This window comes from Prinia subflava, chromosome 2 (assembly GCF_021018805.1).
Source record: "Prinia subflava isolate CZ2003 ecotype Zambia chromosome 2, Cam_Psub_1.2, whole genome shotgun sequence".
NCBI classification, from domain to species: Eukaryota; Metazoa; Chordata; class Aves; order Passeriformes; family Cisticolidae; genus Prinia; species Prinia subflava.
Genome location: NC_086248.1, coordinates 1835978 through 1854425, shown reverse-complemented (window position 1 = coordinate 1854425; position 18448 = coordinate 1835978). Strand labels below are relative to the sequence as shown.

Below are 18448 nucleotides of genomic sequence, written 5' to 3'. Positions count from 1 at the left end.
GTTCAGCCTGGCAAAACTCTGGAGTGACCTTTCAGCACCTGAAGGGAGAACTCCAGGAGAGCTGGAGAGGGACTTGGGACAAGGGATGGAGGGACAGGACACAGGGAATGGCTTCCCACTGCCACAGGACAGGGTTAGGTGGGATACTGGGGACAAATTCTTCCCTGTGAGGGTGGGGAGGCCCTGGCACAGGGTGCCCAGAGAAGCTGTGGCTGCCCCTGGATCCCTGGAAGTGTCCAAGGCCAGGCTGGATGGGTTTGGAGCACCCTGGGATAGTGGAAGGTGTCCCTGCCTGTGACAGGGGGTGGCACTGGATGAGATTTAAGGTCCCTCCCAACCCAATCCATTCTGGGATTTCCTTGGTTCCAGAGCTGCTCTTTACAAGCCGCAAAAGCTGCTTGGTCTGTGGTGATGCTCCTGAAAAGACTCCTGAGAGCAAGGCTGTGCTTCAGGACTGTTAATGGATGCCATTCCCCAGCTCCAAGACATGCAAATCATCCTCCAAAAGAGGATCTTGCTCCTTCTTTTTAAGGGAACTACATGGTCCTGGTAAAAAATGGATGCAGCTTCCCCTTCTGCTGAGTGGGTTGTGCAAGACAGATTTCAGACTTGATGGATGGGGCTCCCTGGTGTGGGAGTATTTGCTGCTTAATGTTCCCTTTTCCGTAGCTGAGGGTTCCTGAATATAGGAATTTCTGTACTGCAGGGAAAGGGCATTTGTTTCATATGGGCTCCCACCAGCCCTGGGGTTCTGTGCAGGCTCAAGTGGCAATTGAAAAGGGCATTTTATAGCTCTTAGGAGCCTTGCAATGGCTTGTTATTTGTCAAAACCACGTTAGCCTGAAATGGAATGATGAAATCCGCCCTGGAAAAACCAGTAATTGCTAGATCTGCTGCAGGGCTGGGATTTGTGTATGAAGTAAACCTGAAAGCGCCATAAAAGAATGGCTGCTGCAATGAAATCCTGATCAGGGCCCTCTCCTGACATCCCCAGGCCCTTTCCCAGCTCAAAGTTCTGCCTGGATTCTTCCAGCTTTTGAAAACCAAAGGATTGGCTCAGCGTGGTTCCACTCAGTGCAGGCTCTGGTAGAGCGAAATTTCCTTCCCAAAGCTTGCAGTGATTCAGATCCTGGCCTGTCACACTAATGGAAATTTACTTTTACTGCTGGACCTCGTCTGTATTTCAATCACTTCACCAACGAGCAAAGGCAGGTCAGGCAGGCCTGTTGTATGATAATGAGATTTACACTCACAGCAGCCTTTGTTTGGAGAGAGTTTTGAACAGTCCCAAGGCATCAGGCTGGAATGGCTCTCCCAGGGATTGTGCAAACCTTTACACTTTAAATAATTCCTTCTCAGCATCTGCCTTTCACTTTAAAAAAAAAATAATAAAAAAAGACTGCTTCCTGGAAATTGGTTAGGCATTGTCTGCTCACAGGACAAAGATGGGAAAATGGAAAACACCTTCTGGAGCAAACAGATAAAATTAAACAGTAGTGTCTGAGCAAATAAAGTGCCTCCAGTTTAATTACAGCTGCACAATGGTGCGGATCACTCGGTGCCGGCAGCAGACACTTCACTGAGGGCTCTGTGCTTTTCAAATACTCAATTTGTGACTTCTCCAGGCCACAGCCCAGTCAGGAGGGTGTCAGTGTACGAGGCACAGCCTGGCACCGAGTGAAATTACCAAAAACTACTGCAGAGTTAGGAAAACAGCCATTATAATTATGGAGCTTTCGTCCTTACTCCTTTTCCTTGCTTTTACCTGACCTCTCCAACTTCCTTCTGTGTTTCAGGGACTCAGGAGTTTTGAATTCTGTCCTTCTTCCCACCCTCAGCTCATTTTGGTGACCCCACATTATCCAATCTCTGACCTCTGTGTTCCTTTTTTCCTGGCTGTTCCTCTTGGGTTCAATGTGCTGTAGCCTCACAAAAAGTAAATGAAATACAGCCTGTTTAAATGAAATACAACCTGTTTAAATGAAATACAGCCTGTTTAAATGAAATACAACCTCTGTGCTTCTGCTGCTCAGCCCTGCCCCAGCTCCCAGCCCACTGCAGAATTGCCTGGAGTCTCTCTCTGGGTTGGACCTCACCCATTGATATTCCACCAAACTGCTCTTTCCCACCTTCTACCAGCTTTGCTCACACAAAGCCAGAACCAGTGCTGATAAATCCCCTGGATTTACATCAGCAGAGCTCAGTGCAGCCTTTATTTTCTCCTTAATAACATCTCCCACCTCACTGTGGTGTCTCTTCAGGCCATTCAGCCTGAGAGGGTTCTCCACCCTCCTCCTGTCTTTTGTGGGCTTGGAATGTGTTATGCTTCATTTCCTTTGCCTTTTTTTGCTGCTGTACCTTTTCTGTGGTTGGTCTTACCCACAGGTTGTCCTGTTTAGTCAGATGGAACTCAGATCTGCTTTTCTGCTTCCAGCCTGCCTTTGCATGCCTGTAATAATGTCTAGGTTTGTTTTTCCCTTCATTTTTGATGGCTGGCTGTAAGATAACACTTTTCTAGCCAGGCACTCAGCTCTCTCTTCCCAGTCAGCTTCAACAACAACATCCCATCCCGACTTGACATTCTGACCCATAAAATGGTTACTATATTTTGAATATTTTGATTTATGCCATTTTTATGTCTTTGGAATGACTCATCTCTTGCATCTGCAAGCTTTGCTGCCTTTACTTTGAAGATATTTCACGTCCTTGCTTCCCCTGGCTGTCATTTTTCATTCAAATCCAAGCCTAATTTCTGCTTCTGCTGGTTCTGTTTTCCACCATTCTTTTGTAAGTTCCTCAAACAACTGTTCCCTGCCTGTTCCCAGGCTGCTGGGGAAGAGCTTCATTAAACAGCCATAAATCTCCTTCATTGCACTCTTTAAACACTCCTTAAACTGCTTTTTTTGGCACAGGATTGGCAAAAAAAGCCAGGGGTTAGAGTTATGCTGAGTGATTAGAGTGAGTTCTGGTGCTTGGAATCCCACCCAGGATTATTCCCTGGTGGTTGGCTGGTGTCTTTCTGGTTTGGGGACAAAGGTTTGGGGACAAGGTTCCTCCTGCTCCTCCTGGATCCCAGGTCCAGTAAACTGCACGTGGAACACGCCCATGGAAAAGAAGAGCTTTAATTCCTTGGTCAGCACTGCAGACTGTACCTGGTGCTTCTTTCATTTCCTCACTGGATTCTGGCTCTGTGGAAGCCCAAAACCAAGGTCTGGGCTTTTGCAAGTGATAAGAGCAAAATCTTTAGGTGTTCATGGTAGGATTCTTTCTGCACTGAAGTTAATGAGAATTTAAAATCTGCTTCACAGAGAGCTGTGGGAGACCCCCCAGCGAGTGACAGCTCTGTGAAGTTGGGGTTAACTCAGCACCTGAATTAAATTAAATTAATCCACACCTTGGATTGTGTCAAAAGACCTGACTCAGATCACCCACTAATGATTCTACAGATGCCCTTCATTTCTGGTGGAAAAGCCTTTGCTCCTTTAGGTCTCATTAGCAAAATTCCCCAATTTCCATCCTGCCTGTGCCTTGTTCCCTGTGCCTGCTGGTAACAGATCCACACATTTCAGTTCCCCCTTCACCCCATGTGTTTGAGCCCACATGGTTTTTTGTCCCTCTGAAGGATCTGACAGTTGCAGAATTCCTGGTTTATTCCCCTGGTTTAGCAGGGGCTGTAAAAATAAAAACAGGGCTGGGTCTGTTGGAGACTCCTCCTGTGTCTGGTTACAAGAGCGTGGCCATCAGAGTTCCTGGTAGTTAAATAATTCATTATTAGTAACTAATTTACTTTTTAAATTAAGGAATAAGAGGAGGCAAGGAAGTAAGAGGTGAGGGAAATTATCCTTCTCTCCTCACACCACCATCCAAATTGAAGTGAATGGCAAAGACCATGGTTTTAATTCTGCCTACAGTACTGACTCTACAGATCCTCCCTGCTTGTGAAAAGGCTGCTGCACAGCCTTGAAGCAATTTTGTCCTGTTAAAGAGGCTTTCCTGCACCCAGAAACTGGATTTGGGGAGTGGAGGGATGGAGGATGAGGCAGGGTGTCCATTCAGGTTTTGCTGAGGAGTAGTTACCATAAAAATCTCTGCAGGTGTGATCTCCAGGGCTTTCTCTGAACTCAGATCTTAAAATCCTTGGGCTTCTCTAATAATTACCAGGGGATATTTTTTTGTGCCATACAAATTCCATCCTGTCCAGGGGCTGGGATCTGGGTGGGAATTGCTCCATACCCAGCAAGCTCCAGGGCTGTTTTCCATCCTTCCCACCTAGAAATGGAAGTGCCCTCAGGGCTTACGTGGCCAGAACCAACAGTTTTTAAAATGAGCCTCAAAAAAATGTAAGATTTCAAATTGCAGAGACTTTTTTGCCCCTGCTGTTCCCAGTAGATGTTGTTCAAGCCCCCACTGTCTCTGATGGCCAGAAACATCCTAATTTCCAGCCCACACATACTCACTGCTGGCCTGCACACATTTATTCCTAACATCATGTTTGAGCAGAAATACACTTTCCCTTTTGTTGGTATTTTCCCTGTGGTGTTTATGTAGAATAATCAAACTCTCCCTTTGGTTTTCTTTTTTTGGCAGGCTAAATAAGCCAAGATATTTCGTTTTCCCTTACAAGACAGCTCTTCCTGCCTTAATCTACCCTTCAGAATCTCTTACTTGGAATTACTCACATTTTACAAGTGGTTCAGATGAAATCTTGCCAGGCCCAATGTAAGAGTGATGGCTCATCTCAGAGAGAATGACCTGATACTTTCTGGGCTTGCATTTTGCTTTTTCATGGCCGTGTCACATTTGTGACTCTCTTGGGATGGACTAATAAACCTGAACCCTTCACCTCTGTCCTTTGCAGCAGCTGCCAGCCCACGCAGAAATTGAGCAGAAATTCTCAATATTAGCTTCATCCTTGGACTTCATTTTGTGCTGTTGAATTTCATCTTGGTTTTCTCACTCCAATTCTTGAGGTCTTTGAGTTTTTCCCCTCTCATAACCTGATCCTGTTTTCTGTTAAAGGTGCCCTACAAACTTCAGTGGGACTTCTGAACATTCCTCCTCATTCTGTCCTAATTTCATTTACATTAATGAAAACTGGGAGTAGGCTCGAGAATGACCCTTCAGGAATTGCAGCAGCAGCCCAGGAGTTGCCTGGGAATCTCTTTCCTTTAACAGTGCTTTCCTCACCTCAGGACTGCCAGAGAAATCCACAGTTTGGGATTTCCCTTGTGCCTCTCTGGTCTGATCCCCCATTTATGCAGTTTGAAAATCTGGAAAACACATTTCATAATTAAAAAACCCCACCTGGGCTCCTTTCTAAATACACATGCTGTAATCTAATGTACACATCAGTGATTTCAGATCCTAAAAGTTCAGGGGATTTTAGCTGCTGCTCAGTTTGCTGTGCTCCTGCTTGTTCTCCATATCCAGCTCACCTCACTCAGCCCAAACTTTGCCTCTCCCTGCTGACTCAGCCTTCCTGCACCCTCTCCAGTGGAAGCCAGAGGAAAAAAGGGAAAAAGGGGGAGTTTGGGGAGGTGTCCCAAAAATCTAAGAAGAAATCACTGCAACTGGGATGTTAAAATACTGTTGTACATCCAGCATGTGTGTGCCTGGGAGAATCCTCCAGAGGACTAAGACCACGTGTGCTGAACCTGCCCTGATTTTATTCACTGATTATTCAGCTTCATTTTATTTTACTGTGGAGTTTCATATCCCATCCTCAGTGGTTGTTCAGCCCCTCATTGCCCACAAGAGGATTTTTGGTTGGTGACTGAAGACAAACCTGGGGAGAGTTGTCCCCATTGAAATTTTTAGGAGAGTCTTAAGAGGGACTTAATCCACGTTGTTCTTCATCAACATCTCTGTGGTTTGTGCTCACAGGGCGTGTGTCAAATCCCCTTTTGGGGTGGAAAATGCAACCCTACAGCTAAGACTTAATGCTAAAAATATCTTTCCTCTGGTTTAGCGTGGGCAGACAGCTCTGATCACAAGAGAACATCCCAAGCTAAAAACTGAAATAGTGCATGCATCCCCCTCAAATTGAACCTGAGGCAGTCCAAGTGCTCATCCACGGGCAGGGGGCTGATTAATGTGGTGTTAGATCTCAGTGTCCCTGCTCTGGTGGCTTTCCTGGTGTCAGTGTGTGACATCAGGCTCGGGCTAATGACTGGAAGGAAGACTCATTTATTCCTGCGTGGTGGGGGGCTTTTCAATCTCACACACAAAGGCACAACAAGAGCCAGGCACCGCAAGCTGGACAAATTCAACCTTGAAATGAGACACGGCTTCCTGGCTGCCAGGAGAATTAAAGTTTGAAACCACTTGTGAGGGGAAACAGTGCAGTTGCCATAGCTTGGAGTTCAGACAAGACTTGCTGCTTCTGTGAAAAGGGTTTCTTTAATGCAGCATTTTGGAGGAGTTCTGTGATTTGTGTGTGCAGGAGGTCACTTGAAAGGAGTGGAGCGGTGCTGCCTGGCCTTGCTGGGTGAATTACTGGATGTGATTAAATGACCTTCTTGGTCTGGGTCACCGAGTTTCTATAATAAAAGGATTGGCTGCCACACAGAGAGGGCTGTGAGCTGGAGAGGAAATAAAAATGAATGCCTGTCCTACCGTTTTTCTGACTGTAAATAATCCAAGTGTTGCTGTTTAGCCTGTTTAAAACCTGCAGAAACGTTAACAGCAAAATACTTCAGTGGCAGGAGAAGACTTTGGCTCCCTGTTCTTTAAGGATCTTCCTCTTCACAGGATTTGTCATTTTGCTCTTCATCAGAGCCCGTTTTGTATCGATCCTCCTCAGGAGGGTGGTTGGAATGGAAAGTGCCTTCGACCACTGGGAAGGCAGCAGAACTCCCTGCTGCAAGTGCTGCTATTTTTAGGTCCCAGGAGGAATCTGAAGCAATGATTGTTGTTATATTTTCATTCTCTTTGCCTTCAACAACAAACCATAAAGGCTGTATTCAAATTGCCTGCCTTAAAGATCTCGAACAGAGTCCCAGAGTAACAGTGAGCTGAGTTGCTCCATCAGATTTGGATTTCTAGGATTCACCACAGTGGAATACAGAAAAAAATTAGAGATTTTTAATGCAGCCTGTGTTTCTCCAACACACCAACTGCTTTATTTCAACTCTCAAAATGTCCCTGAAGCTTTAACAGTGGCAGGTGAGATTTTCAGAACTTACTAAAAGAACTTGGCTTCCATCAAAGCCAACAGAAAAACCCTCTGAGTGCTTTCATGGCAAAAGGACTGGGCATCCTGGCACCTTGAATTCCTTTGGAGGGGAAAAGGGAATCATTTTCTCCATTCATGAGCACTGTTTTCTGCAGAATTCCTTTGGAAAAGTGGTTGGAAGTGGTGCTTCCCAGCTGGCCAAATTCCACTGGTCTCAGCAGGTGCAGCACTGCCCACTCCAGGCACTGCCAGCAGTGTTAGATCCAAACTCCAAGCCAAGACTAAATTCTTTGTCTTTCAGGGAAGAATTATACAAAAGGCAGTGGAAAGGGTTTTGTGCAGCATTGTTGGAATAATTTCAAACTGATCAACAGTGGGTTGATTGAAAACATGGGGGTTTTAAGGACAAACCCTTCTTATTCCAGATACTCTGCAGGCAGGAACTGAAAGGAAACTCACTTTGATTTTTCATTGTCCATCAGCATAACAAACATAATGATGATTAGACCATGAGTTTTACTAACTAAAATTATTAATGAAGGAATTGTCTTTTCCTACAAGGGTTCTCTGGGCTTATTATGGTTTTTGAGACCAGCCCTGGTTCCTGCAAACCTCATGGTGTGAAATCCATAATTGTGGGAGCTGGAAGGAGGCTGGGCGGGTCCGAGGAGCTCGCAGTCCATCAGTGGCTTTGTGTTTACAGTTCATTAGCCCATGTTTAAAAATACCACGCTGCCAATTTATCTCACAGCTGGGTTCATGCACGTTTTCAGCTGATCACTTGCTGAACAAAATCTCCTTTTGCCTCAGCTTGCAGATTCCCTGGTGCCCTTGGAGATCAAGCCTGGTATTTCCTTGGCAACAGTTTCTGCTGTGCTGCATACTAAGGACAACAAGCACGTGCTGCAGGTACAGTGTAAGGGGAAAGGGAGAAAAACATCTTTACTCTGGCTTTTCCTGCCATCCAGGACCCCAGCAGCCCCTCCTGCAGCTCCTTCCCACCAGAGCTGAGCCCTTGGCAGAGGCTGGGTGAGGAAAACCTGGAGCAGGGAGTGAGGTGCAAATAAATCTCCCTGCCCTCTGTTCCCTGGTTGAGATAAAAGGGGAAGTGAGATAATTCCTGAAGAGAGGCTGCAGATCATCCTGCTGCCTTCCACAGTCAGGAACAGCATCAGTCAAGCTCTCAGGACCAAGGGTTAGAGGAGAGAGATGACCTGGGATGTGAGACTTGGGAAGAGCCCATGTGCCCTCAGTTTCCCTGGGGGTTGTACATCTCTGTACATCCCTCACATTCCCTTCCACCCTCTTCAGGCTGGAGGAGGCGATGTCCAGGATACCCTGGTGCCCTTTCTCTCAGATCCATGGGGCTGCAGAGCCTCCCTGAACAGCCCTTCCCACCCTGGCTGGGCCCAGGACGCTCGGGCAGAGAGCCCAGTGTGGGAATGTCAGGGATGTGAGGGTTGGGCGAGGATTTCTGTCAGAGCTCAGCACACAGGCTGCCCTCCTCCTGCCAAACTGCTTCCCTGGAAACCCTCAGCAGTGCTGGAAACATTGAACTGCTGCAGTGGGATTGCTCTGAGGCTGCTGTTGTTCATTTACTCCCTTCTCCACTCATTCCTGCTGCCAAATAAACTTAGACCTGGGCTTAAAATGCCAGAATCCTCAAAAACTGCTGGAGCTAAGCCACGCTCTCATCCCCTGAGTAGTTGCTCGCTCTGAATTTGCCTGTTTCCCAAGCTGTTGCATCCTTTAGAGTGGGATCTTTTTCTTTCCTTCCCATCCATCAGCTCCCCCCAAAACCCCCCCAGCCCCCTGCCAGCAAGAAGAGGAAGCGGGTGAGTGACGACGTGCCCGAGTGCAGATCCTTGAAGCCGCTGCTGAGCGGCTCCATCCCCGTGGACCAGTTTGTGCAGACCCTGGAGAAGGTGAGGAGTCTTGGGAGGCAGGTGGGATTCCAGCAGGTTTCTGCACGTCTCAGATGTGCTGCTTTGGCAGCAGAGAAGGGGGAAATCATCTGAGTGTAGCTTGAAATGGAGAATTCCAAAGTGCTCCAGGGTGTCCCTGCGCTTCAGAAAAGAGGGAATTGTTCCCTGTGGAGCCGTGTCCTGCTGTGTGGGGTTCATGGCAGTGATCTCCTGTTTCCCATGCAAACAGAGCTTTTGGTGGGTGGTTTGCCTCACAGAACTTTTTGGATTCAGCAGCTGAGGGAGTCTCAAAAGCATTTCAGTTTCCACAACATTTGTGAGAAGGTGACCGAGTGAGGAACAGATGCTGGAAGCATCTCCCCTGGTGGAGGAGCCTCCTGAGGAAGCTGCACAAATTTGGTTGCTGCTCTGTGGGGTCTTGTTCTCACCTGCAGGAGATAATTGGAGAGAATTAGCAGGGAAAAGGGCAGGATTGCAGAGTTCCAGAGCCTAAAGGGGCTCCAGGAGAGCTGGAGAGGGTCTTGGGACAAGGGATGGAGGGACAGGACACAGGGAATGGCTTCCCACTGCCAGAGGGCAGGGATGGATGGGATATTGGGAAGGAATTCCTGGCTGGGAGGGTGGGCAGGCCCTGTCACAGGGTGCCCAGAGAAGCTGTGGCTGCCCCTGGATCCCTAAAAGTGTCCAAGGCCAGGCTGGACAGGGCTTGGAACAGCCTGGGACAGTGGAAGGTGTCCCTGTCTGTGGCAGGGGGTGGCACTGGATGAGTTTTAAGGTCCCTTCCCACCCAAACCAATCTGTGATTCCATGAAATTCCCCCTCACCCCTGTGCCCTGGTCTCTCCTCTCTCCCAGTTCTCCTGAGCTGTGCTGATTTCCCTCTCTCTCCATCTCCCACCCCAAATCCAGCACGGTTTCAGCGATGTCAAGGTGGAGGACACGGCCAAGGGCCACATTGTGCTGCTGCAGGAGGCAGAGACCCTGATCCAGCTGGAGGAGGACTCCACCCACATCATCTGTGACAATGACGAGCCCCTGAGGGTCAAACTGCGGGACCTGGTGCTCAAATTCCTGCAGAAATTTTAGCTCGTGGACACCAGGAGGCTCTGCAAGGAGAGAGCCTGGAGCAGCAGAACTTGGAGCTGTCCATGGAGAGAGAGAGAATTCTGAGATTCAGAGAGACCAGAAACCACCTTCCCCTTCGTGGAGGAGCAAGGGAGTGTCCTTAATGTCTATTTTTTATATCTTATTTTTCACCTGGAATACTTTGGAGGAGATTCCTGTTGTGTCAAATTGGGAGCTGGGAATCTTACAGGAGACAGGAGCTGCAGTGCAATCAACTGCAGTGTTTATTTACAGCATCAGGGTGAGCTGCTGCTCCTCTGTCCCTCAGCAGTGTCTGCCCCAGAACTCCATAGGAATATTGGAACAACGGCCTTGTTCCTCCCACTGCTTCTCCCCAGTGCCCAGATCCCATTCCCTGCCTCTCCTCCCTGCGTGTTGTTCACGTGTCCTTCACTGGCACGAGGAGGGGAGAGCTGGTGTGGCAAAGATTGTACAGATAAAAATGGAAAAAGGGGGCCTGGTGGACAGGGAGAACAGTGGGAAGAGCCTGGCCATTCCCTGCACAAGCAGAGGCACTTTGGAAAAGCTTTATCCTCTAGGAATTCGGGTGTTTGTTGATGCTGCAGCCTCCCCTGGTGCATCCAGATCTGTCCATGGAGCTCCAGGCCCTTCACTGAAGCTGGTTCCTCCTGGGTTCCTCCATCAGCAGTGGAGGAAACACCTCAAGAAGACACTGAGGGAAGTCCATAAAGTAGGAAAACTCCTAATGCTCATAAAAAACCTTTCGAGATTGAAGTGCCTCTTGTTTCTACCTTCCAAAAACTTGTCCTTGCAGCCCTCCCATCCCAGATCCTGGAGGGAATTCTGAGTCATTTATCCAAAGCCATCTGTACTGCTGACCTGGGGAGGCTTTTCCCTCCCCAAATCACATGTTTAGGGCCTCACCTCAGTCAGTATTGCTTTTAAAGGTGACCCATTTCTCAGATTTACTGCTGTTCATTTTTTATTGGATTGTTTTGTATTTATTTGGTGTCAAAAAATAAAAAGCAGAGTGAGACTGCCCAGGAGGGAGCACATCCCGTGGTTTATAGAAGCCTCTCCATGCCCGTTCCACGTCCCTGTCCTGACACCTTTGGGAAATGAAGCTGCTCCTCCAGTCCATCCCTGTGGGGAGGGGGAGGCAGTGGAAGCAGCTGTGTAATAAAATCCACATCCCACTTCATTCCCGTGCAGGATTCCTGCTGGGTTGGGTACAGCCACACTTTGTTCTGTGTGTGCCACGGGTGTGTGAGCAGTGGTGTCACCAGCAGTGGTGAAAAACGGGGGACAGTGGAATTAAATCCTCATCAGGGTTTGCAGGTTTGCTGCTTTAGCATCACTTAAAAACAGAGTACTTGGATAATTTCACTTTAATAAACTCCAAAGGGATTATTCCTAACCCAGAGAGGCCCTGGGATGAACTCATCTTTCTGCTGGTTACCTCAGCTCCAGCACTGATCCCACTGCTCCTGCCTTTTCACATTCCCAAGGCTTGCCCACCCTCCTCAGGGGGAGAAAGTAACAATTAAAAGCTTTTACATTTTTCTTCCTGTCACTTTGAGCAGGAAAACTTCTCCTTGTTCCATCAGTCCAGCAGCTGAGAGTGGATTGTTTTGTTATATTCAGGTTGTGCCTGCTGGTAAAACAAACATGCTGGGAGGGGAATTCTTCAATGAGAAACCCTAATTAAACTGGAAAAAGAAGTGCTTGTTCCTTCTGCACCCAGAGAGAAAAACAAAGAGCATTTCTTGGGGGTGGGTCAGTCCTGCAGAGGGAACCATGGCAGCCCAGGGAAGAGTACCATGGATCCAATCCAAAAGTTCCCAATTTAATGGCCAAAGAACAGCAAAGGTTCCTGGTTTCACTCTCCTTCTTCCAGAAGGGAAAATAAATTCCCTTGGCCCCTTTGTGCCGTGGCCATCCCCATTCCCTGGATCCCACGTCCCTCCCTGAGCTGCTCCGGCCTCTCTCCACTGCTCCCCTCATTAAACACAATTAGTGAGGTGTGTGGCAAGTGATTAATTCCCAGTGACTTCCCCACCCTGTGCTCCCACAGGAATAATGGGGAGGAAAGGTTGAAATCAGATTCCTGCTCTTGGATGGCTTTTATGGAACAGCTGTTCCTGGGTGGAGAGGAGTTGATTGTGTTTTCTCTCCATTAATGGAAACAACTGGGCCAGGTCGGGTAATGCCAGGTCCCTGCCCAGGCTCTGTCACTGTCACTGGGATCTGTCACCTCCGTGAGCACCTGGACATGAGGAGCAGAGGGAAACTGGAGCTGGGTGCTGGATCTGTGCCCCACCAGCAGCTCAGCCTCTGGGAGGAGTGGGAGTGAGAGCAGAGGGATTTGGGATTGGGAACATCATGGCCTGGGCAGGCTCGTGGTGGGAAAGGTGGGATCTGACAGGTCCCATTCACCTGTCACAGGTGAGCTGTCACCTGGGAGCCATGGACAGTGACCCTGAGTCCTCAAGGATCCATGGACAGTGACCCTGATTCCTTGAGGATCCATGGACTGTGAGCTCATCCCCTGAAGATCCATGGACTGTGACCCAATCCCTGAAGGATCCATGGACTGTGACCCTGATTCCTCAAGGATCCATGGACTGTGACCCCATCCCTGAATGGTCCATGGACAGTGACCCTGATTCCTCAAGGATCCATGGACTGTGACCCCATCCCTGAAGGATCCATGGACTGTGACCCCATCCCTGAAGGATCCATGGACTGTGACCCCATCCCTCAAGGATCCATGGACTGTGACCCCATCCCTCAAGGATCCATGGACTGTGACCCTGAGTCCTTGAGGATCCATGGACTGTGACCCCGTCCCTCAAGGATCCATGGACTGTGACCCAATCTCTCGATGCTCCATGGACTGTGACCTCATCCCTGAAGGATCCATGGACTGTGACCTCATCCCTGAAGGATCCATGGACTGTGACCCCATCCCTCAAGGATCCATGGACTGTGACCCCGTCCCTCGAGGATCCATGGACTGTGACCTCATCCCTGAAGGATCCATGGACTGTGACCCCCATCCCTCAAGGATCCATGGACTGTGACCCAATCTCTCGATGCTCCATGGACTGTGACCCACCCCTTGAAGCCCACGAAGGGGACAGCTCCTCCCTGAAGGCCCTGTCACCTGGGATCACCCAGGGAAGGCTGGCAGCGCGTCCTTTCCTGGGCTCAGCAGGAGCTGGTGGCTTTTATGGCACTGCCGGGCAGAACAGGAGCAATTCCAGTGAAATTGCTTTTTATCAAGGAGCGCATCATCCAAAGGAGGAAATGGAGGGCTCTTTGTAGGGCAGAGGAGTGGAGTGTAAAGCACTTCACCCTGCCCTCCTCCTGGGAGCAGGGAATGAATTATTAACGGGATTCATCGCCTCCGTTTCCTCATCCCGGGGTACACAGGGAAATGGAACTGAGCTGTGGCTCCTCTCACCAAACACAGCAGTTACAGCAGGAAAAATTATTGATCAGGAGGTTTTTATCCCAGGAGAAGCCTCAGGAGAAAATCGGCTCCACTGAGTCCATGCCAGAGATGCTGCTGGACTCATTTGGGAGGCAGATCCCAAGACAGCATTCCACAGGCCAGGATCCTGGAGTGAGGAATTCTGTGCCCTTCACTGGTGGCCCTGCCTCCCTGCAGTATTTTGGGGAGATCTCAGGCATTTGGGAGGCTGAGCATTCACCTCCTCCCTCCAGGACTGAAATCCTTTGGGGTTTCCCTGAAACCTCTCCTGGAAACAAACCCAAGCACAAACCAAGCCTTACTCTGGGGCAGAAGGGAAAAGAAAGGACACAATTCCCAAAGGGAGCAGCAGCAGGGGCAGCAGGCACAGAGGGGAAAAGTGACCACGGAGGTGAAAAGTGACCACAGAGGTGAAAAGTGACCACGGAGGTGAAAAGTGACCACGGAGGAAGCAGCTGCTCAGGAGGGAGGACAAAACCCCACAGGCAGCAGGAAGAGAGGAAATTCAGCCACGTGCAGGAAATCCTGGGGCATTCCCAGCCCAGCGTGGAGGGGATCCCATGGCTCCTGGCCCAGCTGCTCCATTCCTCCCCTCTGCTCCTCCCTGCGGGTTTGAAGCTGGAATCTGCTTACAAACCCTGTGGATCCGTTTGGTTTTTCAGCCTCCTGCACAGGAGAGGGACCAGGAGCCTCCTGAGCCAGCAGTGGGAAGTGTCCCCTCGAGGTCCTTGGCTCTGGATCTGGAGCAGGGATGGGCAGGTTTGCAATCCCAGCGCCGGCTCAGCTGCTGCTCCCACTGCTCCAAACCCCCACAAGAGCAGCCCCAGAACTGGGATGGGACATCCCTGGGAGCCACTCAGGGTCCAGCCCTGCTCCCCCGGAGCTCACCGGGGGCACGATGAGGTTTAGCTCCAGGCACCGCCATCCCTGAGGAGTTTCCAGCATTCCAGCCCGGCTCACCTGCCCCGTGGGACTGGAACCCCGGGAGATGCCCGGGTTTGGGGTGTCCCAGGGGCAGCAGCAGTGACAGCCCCGTCCTGGCCCAGCCCCAGCAAAGAGGCACCGAGACGCCGCCAAGTTAAACTCTCCATTTATTGGAACCTTTTACAAAAATCTCAACATTGTGCTCGTGTCCAAGGAGTGTTCCTCGTCTCTCAGTTCCTGTTGGAGTCCCGGTGCTCACCGTGGGCACAAGGGGAGGGCAGGGGCCGTGTGGCACGGGCGGGGCCGGGGCCGGGTCACCCCTGTCGTTTCTATTTACAGCGGGAAAGGCCTCGCCCGTGCCTGGGGGAAGCAGCAGAAACTGCAGTGGGGAAAAGGTGCAGCTGCCAAGAGCCCTTCCCGTCTCCTCAGGGCTGGCGTGGTGGAGGCCGCGTGCCCCAGGAGCTGGGATGGGTCGTACAACCAAACCTGAGCTTCGGAGGGACCCTGGGGTGCCCTGAAAATCCCGGGAGAACGATGGGTGGTGGCAAGGAAGGATGTTTGGGATGGTGGCGCTCTGGAAAAGCCCCTCTCCTCCCTGGTGGAGGGGCCTCAGGACAGCTCAGGAGCAGAATTCTGGGCTGTGATTCCCAATCCTCCAGCAGGCTCGGTGGTGTTTGGGATGAGCTGCAGCAGCAGGACCGGGAGGGGCAGCACCAGCCTGGTGGGTGGGGAAGATGTTCCTGCTGGCATTTCATGTCCTCACAGAATTCCGTCCCTCCCAAAGGCTGCCCAGGAATCTCCAGGAGCAGCCTCTTTACTCCTTCACCCCCAAATCCTTCCCCTTTAGGGGCGCTCAGCAAGGAAGAGTTCATCCCACGACATGCAGAGAGATCCCACTGCACGTCCTGTCCCTACTCCAGCACAATGGACAGGGGGATCCTCCCAACAAGGAAAAAACAGCTTGGGAAAAAGGCCAAAGAGCCTGGGAGGAAGAACAGTGGGATTTGCTCTGCCAATCCCTGATCTCAACTGGCCTCGAATGGAATCACAGCAAGGGAAAGCAGAATTTCCAGCCTGGGGCTCCGACACCCAGAGCATCCCGAGGCACTCGGCAATGCCAACACTCCCTGTCCCATCCCTGCTCCCCAGGCTCTCACTGGAGCAACATTTCCCCTCAGATTCTGGACAGCCTGGAGCTGCTGAGCCCTGCCTGTGTTTGGATGAAGTGCAGTCCCTGCTGGGAAGGCAGAGCTGACCCCGGGCCTGGGCCGTACCCGAGCCATGGCAGCGCTGCTAACGAACCCCGCTAATGAGGGCGCAATTAAAGCCGTGGCAGAGGAGCTCGGGCCCCTCGGGAATGCTGGAGCTGGCACAGCTCCTGGCAAGTGCCACATTTCCACTCCGGGCAGGAGAATCCCTCCAGGTGTTCCAGGGCCTCGCAGGAGTCTCCCATGGCATTTTTAAGGGGACTGAGACTTCCCGTGCTGCGTTTTGGGCACCTGATGTTAAAACAAAAAGGGAATGGAAAGGGGAACAAAACCAGGAGAAGATTCCTTGATGCGTGTTCTGCTGTGGTCAGTGGTGCTGGTGAAGGGCCATGGGCTCTGCTGGGAACAGGCTGCTCTTCCTCTCCTTCCCAAGGAGGAAAACCTGGGGAGAGGAGCTTGGAGAGGCCCCAAAGCGCGGTGCAGGAGGAGCATGGACAGGGCTGACCTTGGGAATGAGCCCAGGAGCTGCTGCTGGGCCATCCGTGCTCCCACACACCAGAGACACACCAGGGGTGGCATCCAGGAAAAGCAGGGACATTGAGGTGACCACACAAGTGCCACCTTCCCACCCACCCAGCAAGAGCTTCCCCAGGCTGCTCACAAACGTCTGGGATGTGCTGAGGGAGGACATCACAGCAGGGCCAGGCTGTGCCCTTCCCTCCCGTGCCCCCCTCCAGGGAGCAGGACAGGGCAGCAGCTGAGCTCGGGTGCTCACAGCTGGGACAGGATTTGACTCTGGGGGAGAGGAAGCAGCTCCAAACCCACGCTGTGAACGTGATCCCAGCAGCATCACAGCCTGGAAAGCTCCTGATGGGATTGAGCCTCGGACAGAGCCCTCAGATGGGCCGGGGTTAAGGCAGCTGAGGCAAACCCGGCACGGGCACGGAGCCTCTGGGATGGGAATGGGGCAGAGCGGGAATTGCAGCTCTGGCACACCCAGGCTGAGCACGGAGAAGGGTCAGAGCCTCCAGGAGCACACCCAGCCCTGGCTGTGCTGCAGGTGGATCTTCCCTAAGCCCCAAACACGCTCCCTGTCTTGAGAGGATCAGCAGGACAAGGTGGGCAAAGAGTGAGACAGCAGCAACTGAACCCCCCCGGCTGCGGCAGGGGAACGGCGCGGGGCCAGAGCTGGAGCCTGGAAGGAGCATCCAGGCCAACCTCGGCCCTGCTGAGGGCTCAGGGTGGGAGAAGGGCAGAGCAGAGCCAAGGGCTCCTCACCAGGTGAGGCCTGAGAGGCCTCAGGAGTAGCCACAGGGCAGGAGAGGCCAGGATCCGGTGGGTGAGAAGAGCTGTGCCATGGGGGGAAGGATGGGACAGCAGTGGTGACAGGAGCTGCACCCAACACCTCCAACCTGGCCTTGCCACGTCCCCTGGGATGGGCTGGAGGGTCCAGAGAGGGAATGGGGTGGGGAGAGGAGAGGCAAAAGAAAAGGAAACAAAAAAGCGCCTCACGCGGCAAATCTAAAACACTTTCATTTTAAATAACAATAATTATAATTAAAAAGAACGGCTGCCCTTGGCTAGCGAAGGGGCAGAGCTGGTGGCCAGCGAGCCATTCCTCAGTGTGTGATCCATGGGAGTGTCCTCACAGGAGCCATGGGATCCCATTCCCTGTGCAGGTTCCTCACAGGAGCCATGGGATCCCATTCCCTGTCTGGTGAGCCCTCACAGGAGCCATGGGATCCCATTCCCTGTCCAGGTTCCTCACAGGAGCCATGGGATCCCATTCCCTGTCCAGGTTCCTTACAGGAGCCATGGGATCCCATTCCCCCTCTGTTGAGCTGCTGTGGGAACAGGGGAAGGAGGGAAGCGCCCATCCCAATCCAGGCTGTCCCGTTTGCCGGCGCCTCCTGCACTCTCAGCCCCACCAAACCCGCGCCGTGCCGGCCTCTCCCGCCTCCGGGCGCAGCCGCTGCCGTTTCTAGATGAACTTGAAGCACTTGGTCTTGTCGTGGGGCAGGCGGGTCTTGAAGAGGACCGAGTCGACGCGGAACTGGGTGTAGAGCAGGGGCATGTACCCGTACACCTTCACAAAGAAGTTGATGCACTTGTGCCGCTCGTGGAAGTGGGAATCGTCGTGGGAAAGCGCCTGGGGGCAGCCGGGGCAGCGGAAGGTCCAGCGGGAGGTCACCTGGCAGGAGGGACAGAGGGGTCAGAGCTCGCTGCCCACAGCGCCCAGCCCGGCACCGCCAGGGGCTCGGACACGGAACCTCAGCAGGGACTGAGGTGGAAGGGAGCTCAAAGCTCATCCAGTCCCTGCCGTGGGCAGGGACACCTCCCACTGTCCCAGGGGCACCTCCCCCTGTCCCAGGGTGCTCCAACCTGGCCTTGGACGCTTCCAGGGATCCAGGGACAGCCACAGCTGCTCTGGGAATTCTATTCCAGACCCTCCTCACCCTCACAGGGAACAATTCCTTCCCAATCCCATCCAACCCTGCCCTCTGGCAGTGAGAAGCCATTCCCTGTGTCCTGTCCCTCCATCCTTTGTCCCCAGTCCCTCTCCAGCTCTCCTGGAGCCCCTTTAGGCCCTGGAAGGGGCTCTGAGCTCTCCCTGGATCCTGCTGTTCTCCAGGGGA

At 51.8% G+C, this 18448-nt stretch overlaps 2 protein-coding genes across 6 annotated transcripts in view; one reads left to right on the top strand and one right to left on the bottom strand.

Moving 5' to 3' along the window:
* The window catches only part of INTS9 (integrator complex subunit 9), a 61950-nt gene extending 50725 nt beyond the window's left edge, over nucleotides 1-11225 (top strand). The window contains exons 15-17 of the mRNA XM_063423031.1: nucleotides 7985-8083; nucleotides 8962-9099; nucleotides 10008-11225. Of these exons, the coding sequence (XP_063279101.1) occupies nucleotides 7985-8083; nucleotides 8962-9099; nucleotides 10008-10184 (414 nt within the window). The 3' untranslated portion in view covers nucleotides 10185-11225. The remainder of the gene's footprint in view (nucleotides 1-7984; nucleotides 8084-8961; nucleotides 9100-10007) is intronic.
* Nucleotides 11226-12603: 1378 nt separating this feature from the next.
* EXTL3 (exostosin like glycosyltransferase 3) overlaps nucleotides 12604-18448 on the bottom strand; it is a 140916-nt gene continuing 135071 nt past the window's right edge. For all 5 annotated transcript variants that reach the window (XM_063422980.1, XM_063422999.1, XM_063422972.1 and 2 more), the window contains one exon: nucleotides 12604-18003. In XM_063422980.1, the coding sequence (XP_063279050.1) occupies nucleotides 17794-18003 (210 nt within the window). In that variant the 3' untranslated portion in view covers nucleotides 12604-17793. The remainder of the gene's footprint in view (nucleotides 18004-18448) is intronic.